Source organism: Rattus norvegicus, chromosome 1 (assembly GCF_036323735.1).
Source record: "Rattus norvegicus strain BN/NHsdMcwi chromosome 1, GRCr8, whole genome shotgun sequence".
Classification (NCBI taxonomy): domain Eukaryota; kingdom Metazoa; phylum Chordata; class Mammalia; order Rodentia; family Muridae; genus Rattus; species Rattus norvegicus.
In genome coordinates this window covers 94,934,330-94,948,911 of record NC_086019.1, presented here as the reverse complement: position 1 = coordinate 94,948,911, position 14,582 = coordinate 94,934,330, and the positions used below count along the sequence as shown (strand labels likewise).

Sequence of the window (14,582 nt, the reverse complement as noted above, 5' to 3'; positions counted from 1 at the left end):
CAAGGAAGCACCGATGAGACCAGATTGGGTGCAGAGGGGCTAGGAATGTTGATAATATTTGCACATCATGTATGAGATCACAGCACACAAACTAACAAGGTGATGTACACTTGGTAAGTAAAGGCAGGAAGATCCAGGTCCTAGATTCCAGGAGTTCAAAGTCATCTTCAGTTTCATATGGGGTTCAAGGCCAGCCTAGGCTACATGATGAGATCCAGCCTCAAGGTGAGGGTCTGTGAAGGCACTAGACCAAGTGTGCTAGTTTCTACCTTCTGGCACAGCTGAGCACAGACAGGCAAGTGATTCCAGGAGTGGCCGGGGAATGCGGTCCTCTTTATCCTGGAGTGGGCCCTTTACAGGAAAGGATGTCTGTTAACTTGGGACCCAATCAAGATTGGACATCAAAAAGACTCCTTTAATGAGGACATGCAGGTATTCGCTTCGAGAGAAACTTTATTGATAGTGTAGTAAGCTCCAGCATACTGACTCAGCCAAGTTTGGACAGCACCTGCAGTGCATCTGTGCGACCGAGCTGGGCCAGGTACATGCCAAGTTGGCCCAGAGTAGCAGATGGCTCCCTTGCCACCACCATCTCAATCAGCGCCCTGAGGGGTGAACGGTTGGGCCTCAGTGAGTAGACGAAGGTAGACCAGGTGGCAGGCAGCCCATATCTTGCAGCTAAGTGTCGTGTGGTACCATAAGCCATGCTCCCGCTAGGCCCAGGCTCAGGGTCCAGTAGCATAATCAGCTCCTCCAGAACTTCCAACTCATCCAGCAGGCGAGAGAGGGGCTGAGAGGCCAGACTCTGAAACTCTGGAAGACCAGGGAGGAGTGAAAGGCAGGACAACCTTTGAGGCCACCCTCCCTCCTGGGCAGCTCTGTCTCATACTAACCCCAGCTTGAGAGCTGCAGCAGAGATGTCTTCCCTCTGTTTCCACTTCCCAATCCCTCCAGAGAACCTGGGCAGGGCCAGTGTACAGAGGTACTGGGGTACTGGGGTCCAGCCAAACTGGAACAAGGATGGGAACGGACTTTCCTCTTGAACAAAGAGAGCAAGACCACTGCCAGTATCAGAAGCAGCACCAGGAACAATGGCAACACTGCCAGGGGCAGCACTGACGGTGGGACAAAAGCCCGTCTGCTGGAGACCTCATTCTGGGTGGTCTGCCTGAGGCTCCACCTCCCTGGTGAGCTAGAGACGCCTGCTTCTTCAGGTTTAAGAGGACAGACCTCCTTGGGAGGGATGGGCTTCTGGGAACAGAGGTTTGAGAGTGAAACAAGCGGGCCCATCAGCCCAAGCCTCCCATCCCTTAGGTCCTTAAATGGAGATAGCGCTCCTGCTCCCTGCCTCATCCACCCCCTTAAGGCACTCCACTTGGGGATTCTGCTGTGCCCACCATTCTCTTTAGTAAGGCTCCCCCTCTGTCCCGAGCTTTACGCATGGAACCCACAGGCAAACCCTGACCCATACCAAGGAGTCTATCACCTTTCTACAATGCTTGTGGGTTCTTCTGGGGCTCTCCATGTGAGTGGGTGCTGTGGCTCCGCTGTTACACTGGCTACACAGCTCTGTGCCATTGGGGTTGCAATACCCAGGGGAACACTCTTTGAAAGGATGTGCTACAGTATCGCCGAAGTCATTGAGCCCGCAGTTCTCCGCAAACTCGTAATCTGCTGGGAGACAATGGCATACAAGCTCTCCCTCTAACCCTACTAGATCATTCCATTTCAAATCCTCATGAGGACCAAGCCTTGCCCACACTATAAATAAAACCTACCTAAATCCATTCTCCCCATGTCCTCCACTCAGAGGTAAAGTTTGCTCTTGGTGTCCCCATTCTAACTGATCTTTTCTGCACAAGCTTACCTGTGCCCACCCCCACAGTCTTACCTGCCTAAGACCCAGCATGCCCACTCCAAGGAAGCCCCTTGCAAGGCCAGCAACAGCCTTGTCACCGCCTAGCGCCCCTTCTTGCTACACTGTAGTCCAGTGCACACCCAGTCACTGCTCACCAGGACATGCAGGAGGCCCAAAGCGTTGCAGGCAGCTGCTGCAGCACCTCTTGTTAGAGTTCCAGAACTCAAGGTGGCCACAGAACCGGGAGGCTTCCAGTGGAGCAGCCCGAGTCAGAAGCAGCACTGTTACCACCACTGTCCAGAGAAGCCAGCTGGGCCCCATCTCAGCAGAGCCTGCGACTTGAGGGCTGTGACCACTTCCACCCACACTGTTTCTGCAGCACATTCCAGGAAGTCCAAGGCAGAAGAAAGTGGTGGATGTGGGGGGGCACAGGCTTCCAGAACCACTCTGGGAGCTGGCATACCTCACACCCAACTCCAAGCCCACACACAAGGTGTATAAAGAACTTGATGTGGGTCACCAGATTATCTGTGATCTTACATACCTGCCTGCTTTCTCATTTTCATCTCTAAGATGGGGTGACAGAACTTAATCTCACTGGGCAAAGGGAGTGTGTGTGTTGGCGGGGGGTGGAGATAAAAAAATCACAATAGTCAGGTGTAGTGTGCACACTTTTAATTGCAGCACTGCAAGTAAAGGCAGGAGGAACTCTTGTGAATTTGAGGCCAGCATGATCTACATAGCAAGTTCCAGGCCACCCAGAGCTAGTGAAACCCTGCTTCAAAAACAAAACAAGCCAAACACCACAGGACCTAGCAGATAGTAAATTTAATTCAAAGTTTTGTGGTAGGTATTATTAGTGCCTTTATTTCAGGGTGGTATGGTGGGCCTAAGCTACTGTAAACTCTCACTAGTACCTGACCACCTCTCTTCCTCTCCCCATCTCTAGTAGGAATTCTCCAGCTTGCCACAGACAGGCACGTACCCCTAAAAGGCGCCTAGAACGGACAATCTGAGATTATGCATATGAAAGCAGTCCTGACTTACCAGTGCAGACCCAGACCCCAAGCTGGTTCCAAGTTCCTCTGCTGAGACTGTGGTTGGCATACACCTTTTCTTAGGTGTGGGGGTGGAAGGAAACCACAGATTTGGTTGACAAACTTCTTAAGCTTTATTGGAGGAGGGACAAAAGGAGGAGGAGGAGGTTCCTGTATCGAACATTGTGTTATGAAGCTCTGAAGCCTGGGGGTGATGGGACTGGAACGTGTAGAGCGCTTTGAGAAGGGATGCTAGACAGGAACATCTATGCCCTTGGGTGAAGAGCAAGGGCACCAGTCTCAGAAGCGACCATGCCGGTGGTCTGGGGAACGGCGTCGGTTCCTTTCTCGGGGTCGGTGACCTGTATGGGACCTTGGAGGTGACCTAGGAATCGGAAAGAGGAGTGGTCAGAGATGGGTAGGAATAGTCAGGAGTGGTCAAGATTTTTCCAGGCCTGGCTCTTAGGGATAAGATGGCTGTTGGTGTCATTTCAGGACTAGTGCTCAGGGACAGGTGCCCAGGCTGGTACTGGGTGTGGGGTTCACACTGTTTTGGGCACTAAGACTAAGGTACTTCTCCACAGGCAGAGCTCAAAACTCTATTTAGAGCACAAGAGCTTTGGGATGGTAGGTCCACAAGTTAGAAGCAGATTCATCTAGGGTAAAGGAGAACATGGCACCCTGGGTCTGAAGTACCTATGCCTGGGTCCTCGCCCATAGAGCTGCCGGCGCAAGTTCCTGGATATGGGTCGCAGGTGCATAAAGTTGCAGAAGCCACCTCGGGTACATTCCCTAAAGACAGAGGAGGCCCCCATGACTGAAAATGCCCTACCAAACACTCAAGCATCTGGGACTCTGATGCCCAGACTACATTTATACTATCTTTTCTTTTTTCTTTTCTTTTCTTTTTTTTTTTTTCGGAGCTAGGGACCGAACCCAGGGCCTTGCGCTTGACATTTATACTATCTTACCCCATCTCATACTGTCGGCAGCATGACTCTCGGAAGTCAGTGACCGGAGACAGCTCAGCATGCACAGCCTGCCCGTTGAACCAGCGGTTATTGAGTTCCGCCACAGCCCGCTCTGCATCCTCCTCCCGCCGGAACTGAGGGGAAAGTGAGTGACCATGGGCTGTGGAATTCAAGATCTTCGGGGGACTAGTCAGCTCTGAGGTTGGGCTTGACTTATCGATAGTCCTCAGGTTGTGAGGTTTCAGTGGTGGCCATAGGCACTGAAATGTTTCCACTTCTGTGCTCTAAGCAGGGGACAACAGGCACCTTAACATAGACATTGCCCACGAGGTGGTCCCCGAGGTTATCACACACATTCATCTCTTCAATTTCTCCATACTTCTCCTGCAGTTCTGTGAATACCTCCTGCAGAAGATGGGGAAAAGCTCAGCTAAGGTCTGGCCCACAGGAAACCCGGTTAGGTTACCCTGGCAACCCTCACCTCAAAGAAGTTATCATAGTGTTCTTGCACCTCCACATCGCTCACGTGACCTGGAGGAGGGACCGGAGGGTGAAATGAGGGCGTAAACTGCTGGGGGCTGTCCGCCCAGCCTCTGAACTATCTAGTTTCTTACTCACAGTGTGATCCATCTGCAGTTTGGGCTGTGTTCTGTGGGTTCCGGTACAAGTTGAGCAGGACTATGGTCTGAACAAAATTTAAAAGAGACCTGAGCTCAGAAAGCGGGACTGCATGCAGAGTGTACCCAACTCTGAAGTTGGGGAGAGATGTGAGCCAGTGGAGTCAGAGACGCCAAAACTACCTAGACAGCCAAGGGGCGTGGTCGGTGTTCATGGGAGGCGGGGTCCAGTCCCTGGGAAGAAGGGTCTACCCAGGGCCAGGTCAGAAAGCAAACAGGGGTAGGATTGGCTTTAGTAATCCGGAAGAGGCGGGACCCTGAGATGATGGACAGCAGATGAAGCGCGGGGAGGCGTGAATCTGGGTCTCACCTGGCTGAAAGTCGGTTTGTTGTGAAGTCGGGAGCACCGGTCCCCGTGCCGGCAGGCCCCAATCTTAAAGTAAAAAGAGCAGTTAACCCTGGAAGAGGTGCAAAGACAGAGGTAAACCGAGGGCCGGGAAGGCCGGGCATCCCACGAACACTGTCCGTCCAGCCCGTAGGGACCCAAGTGCCCCGGCTCCCTGAGAGGCCACTCCCTTCACCATTCTCACTTGTCCTTCTCAGTCCCGAATATCGAAGCTAAATATTCAGCCATTTTTTACCCGAACACTCCAACGCGCCTGCTCCTTACGTCACTTCCGTTGCTCAGGAGCGTTGGGAAATGTAGTTCGTCACAGCCTGTGACGCGATTGCGCACGCGTGTTGAAGGCCAACTTGCCTTCGCCGACAGTCAAGCGAGTGTTTCCTGGGAGCGCATGCGTACAAGGTAGTCGGGTGAGGGGCGGGGAAAAAAAAAAGACAACAAACTCTAGAGAAATCTGCGGCACCTCGGGCAAAGGAATCCCAGGCAGAAGGGGTAAACCCCACTGGTGAGTTGGGAGTCGTCTGGTATAGCCTAGCTAGATAAGGAACTTCCTCGTCCCACAAGCCTGTTCGGAGGTACCCTTCCCGTAGCCAACGCTCCCCTAATTTGTCGTAATAGGGGCGTGATTGTTCGTGATCTTGTGCCTGTCATTTGGGTCTTGCTCTGCAAGCCAAATTAGTGCCACCAGGCTCCAGCGCAACTATGAACTTAGAGCGGGTGTCCAATGAGGAGAAGTTGAACCTGTGCCGGAAGTACTATCTTGGTAAGGCCTGTCCCCTAAGGTTTCTGGGGTAATAGAGGAGATCGGACTAGAGCGTCCAAAACAAGACACCTATGGGCCTGGATTCGTGGTAACGCGACTGGGAACGCAGACTCTAGTCCTGGAGAAGGGAGGGTTCAGGAAGGAGGAAGCTGAGGTCTCCGTCAGAGTCTCAATGAACAGTGAAGAAAGAATGAAGGCCTGGGAGGACATAATTTGTAGATGCCAGAACCCCACAGTCCTTAACAGCAGGGATCTCCATTTGAATTTGGGAGAGGACCTTCCAACCAAATGGGCCTTCTAAGATGGAGATTAGGAAAGATCCTTATTGTGATTTAACTAAATATGGGTATCTTTTTCCTAGGTGGATTTGCATTTCTGCCTTTTCTTTGGTTGGTCAACATTTTCTGGTTCTTCAAAGAGGCCTTCTTCGCTCCAGCCTACACAGAGCAGAGCCAAATCAAAGGCTGTGAGTTCTAGGGCACCAGCAAAAAAAAAAAAAAAAAAAAAAAAAAAAAAAAAAGGACAGCGGGTGGTTGGAAGGGATAAAGGAGGCTCCAGAACTCTAGGAGATCTGTGTCAGAGAGGGCCATCTTGGGGGGTCCGGCTCTCTAGAGCAGCTGGAGACCAACTCTCCCACCCTGGTTCTTCTTCCTAGATGTTTGGCGCTCAGCTGTGGGCTTCCTCTTCTGGGTGATTGTTCTCACCACCTGGATCACCATCTTCCAGATCTACCGGCCCCGCTGGGGTGCTCTTGGGGACTACCTCTCCTTCACCATTCCCCTGGGCACTCCCTGACAACTTCACGAGCTGTTCTTTCTCCCAGGATGGGCTTTTCTGTTCTAAGTTTTCTCTCAGACCCTGAAGACATCTGTTTCCCATTTCCCATCTGCTCCAATAAAGGACCCTAACTTTAAATACTGAGTTCTTGGGATCTTTTGGAGGCAGACGCATAAAGTGATTGCCAGCACATAAAAGCACTGAATGTATTACACGTTGTATGTTGTGCTTTCACGCACCGTATGAATTTCTATTTCATTAACTACTGCTCATACCCTTCTGAGATAAGAACTTTCCTGCTTCAGAACCGTCTTATGGATGAAGGAGAAGGAAATGGTGCTCCCACTTTGGAGGGCTGCTATCCTGTACTGGTAGTTGTGAATTTAAAAATACAGCTTTCTTAGCTGGGGCTGTAGTTTACTGCCTGTGCACTTTGTTAACATGAGGAGGATGCTAGGTTCGATTCCCAGCAGGACCAACCAAGCAAGGTAATCACTTCCTTGTTCTAGGCCTTAGTATTCTCTGCCAAGGAAGAATTCGAAGGAGGCGTCTTCAACAAGAGAAATATCCAGGAGCTTCTTTAGGAAAGCTTCCTTGACTTTCCTATTTTTTATTCTTGATTTAGTTCTGCTTGTGTGTGTGTGTACTTTTATGTGGTGCCCATGGAGACCAAAATAGGACACCATGTGAGTCCCCGTAACTACGGAGCTTAACAAGTGAACCAGAGAGTGAGCCATTTTTCTGGCATCTTGATCTTCCTATGCAAAGTGTCATGATTTTGGTGGCTCATGTCTGTAACCACAGCACTTGGCAAGCAGAGAGGCATGGTGGATTTCTGTGAATGCCAGGCAGCCAGGGCTATGTAGTGACACCCTGTCTCAGTATAATTTCAGCAGAGGTCTGGTAAGATAACTCAGTGGTAAGGTCACTTGCTGCTGATCCTGACTTGCATTTGATCCTCAAATACTGTAAGTGGTCCTGTGACCTCTACAGATATGTCCCTATCCCCCAGTAAGGTTTTTTTTTTTTTTTTTTTTTTTTTTTGGTCTTTTTTTTTTTCGGAGCTGGGGACCGAACCCAGGGCCTTGTGCTTCCTAGGCAAGCGCTCTACCACTGAGCTAAATCCCCAGCCCCGTAAGTTTTTAAAAAAAGCATACACCCAGCAGGTTGTGGTATTGGTGTTGTTAATCAGGCTGAGGCAGGAGGCCTTCTGGGAGTTCAAAGACAGCTTTGGTCACATACATAATGAGTTTCAGCATAGACTGAGCCAGAGTGAGGCAATAAATAAATAATGATAGATAAAGTCTCAGTCCCTACCTTGATGAGTATTTTTGCATATTTTTGTGTGCCTACTACATTTAACCGGATTTTTGGCTTGTTTATTGACTATCTTGTCTACACAATAAGATACATTATCGGCAAGAATTTTTGCCCAGTTTTCTCGTTACAGTGTCCTCACTATCTGAATGAGTACCCAGCACTTTTAATACTTAAATGAATGAGATTTTGCTTAAAAAGACACCTAGCGAGCTCTCTGTAAGAAAGGAGCCAGTGCATCTCTAGATTGGTCTTCCCGTGAGGGATCTCAGTGACTATGATAGCTCAAAGCTGTAAATAGGTTTACTGGCGCTACTTAAAATACAACACTACAGGGTTGGGGATTTAGCTCAGTGGTAGAGCGCTTGCCTAGCAAGCGCAAGGCCCTGGGTTCGGTCCCCAGCTCCGAAAAAAAGATAAAAGAAAAAAAAATACAACACTACAAATCCCAAGAAGCCTTTTGTTTCCCATAGTGCCCTGCGCGGCGCAGGCGCGTTGCCTACTTCTTGAGCCTCGGAAGTTTGAATCACAGTCCTCCTCCTTCTCTCCCCCGCCCCTCAGGTGCCTGGCTTGTCGTTGGTTTGTTTCCGGATACAGGGCCTTGGGAAGGTGGAACTTAAGGCTGGGAGCCAATAGTACAGGCTGTCAATTGGCCAGCAAATGAAATTGACGTTTTCATCAACTAGTGGGAAAAAGCAGTTGCCAAAGGGGCCCGCCTTCAGAAGGGAAAAAAGGGAAGTGCTGGCCAAGGCAGTCGCGGCAGGACACTGCTCAGGCCCGAGGACCAGTGGTACCCAGACTTACCTTTGACCTTTTCCTGCTCGCCTTCCGCCTCGCTTTTGAACCCCGCCTCCTCCAAGTTTTTCTGATCTAACGCATTAGACCTGGACCCAAATCATGTTCCCGGTAAAGGTGAAAGTGGAGAAATCAGGTGAGGACTGGGGATCGTGAAAAAGTGGACTGTGCGACATCTCTCTGCAGCCCATCTGACAGGATTCTCTAAAAAGGGTTCTTTTCTTTTTCTACCTCAGTTTCCCCATTTCTGACAGAGGGCATGAATCAGCAATTGTGGTGTGTCCCTCAAGTACACAATAGTCATTGCATTCCAATAACCTTAGCGTGTAGAGTGATGAATGGAAAATATACAAGGTGGGAGGAGTGGCAATGTGTGGGGACAAAGCGGGCAGCAGGGAAGTTAGGGCGGCTGGGGCAGTGAGGAAACGGAGGCAGAGAGGTGGGAGGGGAAGACACATCGATCTGTGGGGTCCAGGAAGGGACTTTCAACTTTTTCTTTGAGGGAAATGGGTAATCTAGAGAGGTTTTTGAACAAAGAGTGGGTTGGTAAAGTTGCACCCCAAAATGCAAAAAAGAAAACAAACTTATAGTCCAACAACTAAACTTGAGTGGAATAATTGCTAGTGGAGAGAGTGCTGTTTGTGTTGGCAGATGCCTTTAATCCCAGGGCATGGAGAGCAGACAGACTGATCTCTGAAGTCAAGGCCAGTTTGACCTACTTAGCAAATAACATGCCAACCCAGGGCTACATAGTGAAGAAGTGGGGATGTGTGTGTGTGTGTGTGTGTGTGTGTGTGTGTGTGTGTGTGTGTGTGTAATAGGGTTGTAGAATCCTTGAGGGTTCTGTGCTGGCAAAGATCAAAGCCACATTGTCTGTTTTGTATTTTTTCTTTGTTCTGCTTATTGTTTGAGAGAGGATCTTTGGTTGCTGAGGCTGACCTTGAACTCTTGATCTTCCTACCTCAGCCTCCAGTGTGCTGGGATAGCAGACCTATGTCACTAAGCTAGGCTTGGCCCTCTTTTAGGAAGGTTCTGTTGTCTGCTTTATAAAAGGAGGTGGATCAGAAAAGGCAACTGAGGCTAGGCGCTGGTTAGGAGCAAAAGGCAAGGTGGGGAGGGAATATATTGACAGACTCCTGCAAGCCAAGAGAGCTGAGACTGGGGTGGGAGAGGAGTACCCATGGTGAGTCCAGGAGCCTGTGGACGGGTGAGTCACTCCTCATGGTGAGAATCCAGGAAGAAGAGTGGGTTTAGAGAGGGAGGCCTCGGTGGAAAGACCCTAAGGGCTGTCCCGTGGAAGGTGTCCAGATCCTAGACTCTTGAGTAGGTGTTGGAGAGAAAATGGAGCAGTGAGCAGCCACACCCATGACCCCTGCCTAAGGCTCTGTCGCCCTGGTTCTGTCTTTAGTTGGTCTCTCCACTGAGTGGCACTAAAGTGGCTTTCCAAGTACCTGGACCAGACAGAACATAGGATCGCCTCCCACAGTGGATGTGGGAGGTGCACACAGAGCTGATTCCTAACTTCTGCCCTCAGAGATGGAGATGGCCAAAGCCCGGAACCAGCTGGATGCCGTTCTTCAGTGTCTGCTGGAGAAGAGTCACATGGACAGGTTGGGATCTGGTCCAGTCTGGGGAACCACAAGGGTGGGAACTGTTTGGACTGACTGATTGGGGGTTGTGGGGGGATCTGGATGGGAGCCTGGAGGCTGCCTTAGGGGGAAAACTGTTCCATGGTGTGTCCCATGAGAAAACGACTCAGTATCATCACAGGTTGGGTCCTTGATACCCTAAGCCAGTAGTGCTTTCTTGCTCCCAGGGAACGCCTGGATGAAGAGGCTGGGAAAACCCTCTCGGATACACACAACAAGTAAGGGATTCTGATGGGATTTAGACCTGAGAGTTTAGGTTTTTCCCTCTGCTAAGTCCCAACCATCTTACGTAGACATACCTGTTGAATAAGTGACTGACACTTTGAGAGGGTGGGGTATTGGTGGGATACAAGGCCCAAGGGGTACCAGTAATCCCCAGGGTGCCCATTTTTGTTTCTAGTGCTAGAGATAGAACCCCAGGGTGTGGGCAAACATTCTGTTACTGAACTATATCACTTCTGCCTTGGGGGGCAGTGTTGAACAGATGTTTTAAAGGCTCGGCCTGCTGACACCATGTCTCTCCTCGCAGGGATTGTTCCATTGCTGCCACGGGCAAAAGGTAAGGTGGCTGGGACCCCAGACCACCAAAAGGTTCCCAGTCCCCAGCTTGGGGCCTGACACTCACCTTAACCATACAGGCCATCGGCCCGCTTCCCTCACCAGCGGAGGAAGAAGAGAAGGGAGATGGACGATGGGCTTGCTGAGGGGGGTCCTCAGAGATCCAGTGAGTAGGCGGGGACTGAGGGTGGGCATAGAGCCAGGGACCACACTAGGGTGCTCATCTGTCACCTGCCTCACCGCCCCAGATACGTATGTGATCAAGCTGTTTGACCGGAGTGTGGACTTGGCCCAGTTCAGTGAGAACACACCGTTGTACCCCATCTGCCGCGCCTGGATGCGTAACAGCCCTACAGTGCGAGAGCGCGAGCGCTCACCTGGCTCACCACTGCCCCCTCTGCCAGAGGATGGAGAGGTAGGAGGAGTGTCAGGAGGCCAGAGAGAGCAGTGGGTGGCTAGGTCAACAACAACCCCATTCTTGGTAGATAGGTTTAATCTCTGGGCTCCTCAAGGAATAGAGAATCAGGTAGGATGCATTCTCAGGTAAGATTACAGGCAGGTCCCTAGGCCAGATAGATATGGCTTCCTAGGGACCCGGGGTTCTAAAAACATAAAGGGCTGGACAGGGATCTTATGTGCAAACATGTGGCTGCCAGATGGGGCGTTGGTGAGCAAATGTGGACCTTATGGGCTGGGTGGAGGGTAATAGGGATTTGGAAATCACCTGGCCTGAAAGGGTAGGCATGGGTCCCTGCGACAGACATACGACCTTGACTGTTGGAGCTATCCAGAGTAGACATGACACCCCCTGGACAATTCCTTAGAAAAGGCATCTTGACCACCCCTGCCCTTGGGCTGACAGGTGTAGATGGATTCCCTGGGCTTGGCAAGGGTAGACAAGGGTTCTCAGGTTGACAAGAAGACAGGGCTCCTAGAATAGCAAGACTGTCCTCTAGCTGGTAAAGATGTGTCCCTCTACTGTGACTTCTCCAAGTCCAGGAGTCCGGGTAGACCCCGCATGTCTGTCTCACTGGAAAGGTAGGGGATGACATGGACTTTCCACCCTCTGCTCTCACTCTTGGGCCTTGTCTGGGGCTTTGTCTCCCCAGGGCTCAGAGGTCATCAACAGCAAAAATCGTGATGTGTACAAGCTGCCTCCACCCACGGCCCCTGCAGCACTTGGAGATGCCTGTAGATCCCGAATTCCATCCCCACTGCAGCCTGAGACCCAGGGTACCACTGATGATGAAGTAGGTATCCAAGGCTGGTCTGGAGCTTCGGGGCACGTTGGGAGGGCTAGGGCACCATTAACCTAGCTGGGCCTCTCTGTCCATGCAGCCCTCCGAGCCTGAACCTTCTCCTTCCACACTTATCTATCGCAACATGCAACGCTGGAAACGCATACGCCAGAGGTGAGTGTGTTCCGCCTCACTTGCTTCTCGCCCAGTGTCCTCCACAGCAACTGCTAATCCTCCCCCTGCCTCCCTAGGTGGAAGGAGGCGTCTCATCGGAACCAGCTTCGTTACTCAGAAAGTATGAAGATCCTCCGGGAGATGTATGATCGGCAGTGATCTCCCCAGGACCCACCCCAATAAACCTGCCCCAACCCACACTGGCCAGCCCATCTTTCCTGGCCCAGACATAAGGCAGTTGACAAATCTCAAGTGCATTTATTGGGAACTAATGGCAGGAAGGCCTGGGGAGACAGGAAATGTTCAGAGTGAAGGTGCAACCTTAGAGGATGGCAGATGTGGAGCGGGCTCCCTAAGACATCTGACTGCAGATGGGGAGCCAGGACAGAGAGCTCACAGGTTCTTGTTCATTGGTCTAGCACATCTGGAGAAGGTGGAGTGTCCATACAATTTGAGTTTGGGGTTCCTGGTTTGTCAGGAATAGGAGTCCCAAGAATTGGAGGTCAGAATAGTATTCAAGAATTTCGGTGCCTGGAGTTTTAAGTCAGACAGTGGGCTGGGGCAGAGGAGTGTTAGGTTACAGAGACTGGAGTCTGGTGGACCAGGCTTGAGCGTTCTGGTGTGGAAAGCCTATGCAGTCTACATCACTGTGGGGAATTAGGTGACAGGATTGGAAGGAGGGGAGCGCTGACTACATTGTACTCTGCTGTCACGGTGGGGTGTTCTACAGCTCACAAATGCAGCCTGAGTGTGAGAGAAGCCCAAAGTGGGGTCAGTCTGATGGGAGCCTTGGCTCCTGACAGTAGTGTTTGTGTTGCCTCTAGAGAGATGTCATGGGTGGGGCCTGAAAGCTGGGAGAGGGCTTAGGAAGGGTGTCTAGGTCACTAAGGCTCAGGTAGGGTTTGGGTTGGGAAGGTCTCAGGGGAGGACATCTAGTTGTGGTTGGGAAAGGCTGTCTTGACAGCGATTGGGACATCTGGCTGGGCAGTGGAGTCAGATCGGCATTTTAAAAGGGAGCCTAAAGAGGCTTCCCGGTTCGGTCCTGTAATGCTGGGACCCCTACTTGGCAGCAGGTGGTGACGGAAGTGAGGCCTGGGCCGACGCTGGTGTGGCCTGGATAGACAGAACACCCTCAGGAGACAGTGCAGAGGTCACTGCAGCAGGGTCCACGCCAGGAGGCAGGCGGTATCGGCGGTGGAACTCTCGAGCAATGAATCCATGTTCATCCTGGGAGTGGGGTGGGGAAGAGATGGGCTTGAGAATCCTACCCTCCTGCTTACCCCTGCTCCCCAATCTGGCCAGCAGACCTACTGGGCGCTCCTCATGCCGAGCATGGACCTCCACATGGTCACCAACCACCTTGACAGAGATTTCCTCTGGCGAGAAGTGCTTCACATCCAGCAGCACAGAAAAATACCCAGGGTCCGTGGGCACCTGCAACATGGGGCGTGGGCATGAGGTGTTGATCGGTAGTGGCTTGGCTTCTGGCACCCAGCACCCTCTACAACATGTGCTGCTGCCGAGGACTTGGATAGATTGTCACCAGAACCTCAACCTCACAATAACTGGCCTCCTCCCTACCCTTTAGACTGGGTCCACCTCTTGTGGTGACCACGTCAGATACCTGCCCTATAACCCCTACCCCATGTCCTTGATTCCACCACCATCATGTCTCTGCTACAAGACCCCACCATGCTAGCAAACAGGTGCCACTTGCCCATCGCCAGAGTTCTTATTTAGGTCGTGGGACCTCCTGTGCCCTATCCACCCCCCTCCTTCATCAGATCACAAGAGCCCTCAAGGAGACTCTCCACCATACCCAACCCTAGGAACATTCCTTTTTTTTTTTTTTCTTCCGGAGCTGGGGACCGAACCCAGGGCCTTGTGCTTCCTAGGCAAGCGCTCTACCACTGAGCTAAATCCCCAACCCCGTTAAGAACATTCCATTGTCCTTTCCCCCAGATTCCCAGCTCACTTGCCTCTCGCCCCATCCCTCACCTCTCAGAAGATCAGTAACTGGGCCTCAGAATACCACACTCAAGGGACTCCCAATGGCCCACTGAGGGGCGACATTCTCCCCTAAGTTCAAAATCAACAGACATTCCCGCACCCCCGCCCCAGGGTGAACCACCCTCTAGTCTTATTAGTAGTTGGATCGACCCTCTTCCTAGGCCTGGCACCTGGGCTGTGGGTAACGCCACACTGGGGGCGCGCAGATAGTAGGGCGCGATCGCAGCAGGGCACAGTGAAGCCAGCTCTGCCTCAAGCAGCCCTTCGCCGAAACGCTGGTCAAAGAGGCGTCCCGGAGTGGAAAAACCCGGTAAAGGAGCTGAAGCACGGCGCAGCCAAGAAGGCTGCACAGGCACCCGGATCTCCATCCTGCTTCTCCGCTGCTACCCTGGGCTACGCAGTGCCCAAGCACAAG

At 51.7% G+C, this 14,582-nt stretch overlaps 5 protein-coding genes across 16 annotated transcripts; 2 read left to right on the top strand and 3 right to left on the bottom strand.

Annotated features, from left to right (window-relative positions):
- Positions 1–435: 435 nt before the first annotated feature.
- Positions 436–3,046, bottom strand: Igflr1 (IGF-like family receptor 1). Of its 6 annotated transcripts, none has more exons than XM_039087351.1 (5): positions 2,906–3,040; positions 2,014–2,231; positions 1,487–1,674; positions 894–1,251; positions 436–813 (listed from the first exon to the last, which is right to left on the bottom strand). In XM_039087351.1, exons 2-5 carry the CDS (start codon positions 2,177–2,179, stop codon positions 488–490), a joined length of 1,038 nt encoding a protein of 345 aa, XP_038943279.1. In that variant the 5' UTR covers positions 2,180–2,231; positions 2,906–3,040; the 3' UTR covers positions 436–487. The 6 variants fall into 6 exon arrangements, with proteins under 6 accessions (XP_038943279.1, XP_063127000.1, XP_038943282.1 ...); XM_063270930.1 differs by having other exon boundaries at positions 1,487–1,671; XM_039087354.2 differs by lacking the exon at positions 2,014–2,231 and having other exon boundaries at positions 1,487–1,671; positions 2,906–3,046.
- Positions 3,006–5,228, bottom strand: U2af1l4 (U2 small nuclear RNA auxiliary factor 1-like 4). Of its 5 annotated transcripts, none has more exons than NM_001008775.2 (8): positions 5,074–5,151; positions 4,854–4,941; positions 4,485–4,551; positions 4,348–4,397; positions 4,173–4,271; positions 3,867–4,000; positions 3,592–3,687; positions 3,006–3,280 (listed from the first exon to the last, which is right to left on the bottom strand). In NM_001008775.2, the coding sequence occupies exons 1-8, from the start codon at positions 5,115–5,117 to the stop codon at positions 3,196–3,198; spliced, it is 663 nt and encodes a 220-aa protein (NP_001008775.1). In that variant the 5' UTR covers positions 5,118–5,151; the 3' UTR covers positions 3,006–3,195. The 5 variants fall into 5 exon arrangements, with proteins under 5 accessions (NP_001008775.1, XP_006228839.1, XP_038937858.1 ...); XM_006228777.4 differs by having other exon boundaries at positions 4,854–4,916; positions 5,065–5,148; XM_039081930.2 differs by lacking the exon at positions 3,592–3,687 and having other exon boundaries at positions 5,074–5,226.
- Positions 5,229–5,366: 138 nt separating this feature from the next.
- Positions 5,367–6,564, top strand: Psenen (presenilin enhancer gamma secretase subunit). The gene is made up of 4 exons (NM_001008764.2): positions 5,367–5,391; positions 5,505–5,649; positions 6,011–6,115; positions 6,305–6,564. Exons 2-4 carry the CDS (start codon positions 5,589–5,591, stop codon positions 6,442–6,444), a joined length of 306 nt encoding a protein of 101 aa, NP_001008764.1. The 5' UTR covers positions 5,367–5,391; positions 5,505–5,588; the 3' UTR covers positions 6,445–6,564.
- Positions 6,565–8,467: 1,903 nt separating this feature from the next.
- Positions 8,468–12,400, top strand: Lin37 (lin-37 DREAM MuvB core complex component). Its single transcript, NM_001106245.1, has 9 exons — positions 8,468–8,674; positions 10,073–10,148; positions 10,355–10,405; positions 10,717–10,746; positions 10,826–10,911; positions 10,994–11,160; positions 11,855–11,995; positions 12,084–12,157; positions 12,235–12,400. The coding sequence occupies exons 1-9, from the start codon at positions 8,641–8,643 to the stop codon at positions 12,314–12,316; spliced, it is 741 nt and encodes a 246-aa protein (NP_001099715.1). The 5' UTR covers positions 8,468–8,640; the 3' UTR covers positions 12,317–12,400.
- On the bottom strand, positions 12,396–14,540 carry Hspb6 (heat shock protein family B (small) member 6). 3 transcript variants are annotated; one of them, XM_039092870.2, is made up of 3 exons: positions 14,338–14,535; positions 13,465–13,591; positions 12,396–13,384 (listed from the first exon to the last, which is right to left on the bottom strand). In XM_039092870.2, the coding sequence occupies exons 1-3, from the start codon at positions 14,533–14,535 to the stop codon at positions 13,380–13,382; spliced, it is 330 nt and encodes a 109-aa protein (XP_038948798.1). In that variant the 3' UTR covers positions 12,396–13,379. The 3 variants fall into 3 exon arrangements, with proteins under 3 accessions (XP_038948798.1, XP_063135425.1, NP_620242.1); NM_138887.1 differs by having other exon boundaries at positions 12,401–13,384; positions 13,469–13,591; positions 14,338–14,540; XM_063279355.1 differs by having other exon boundaries at positions 12,396–13,591.
- Between the last annotated feature and the right edge of the window lie 42 nt (positions 14,541–14,582).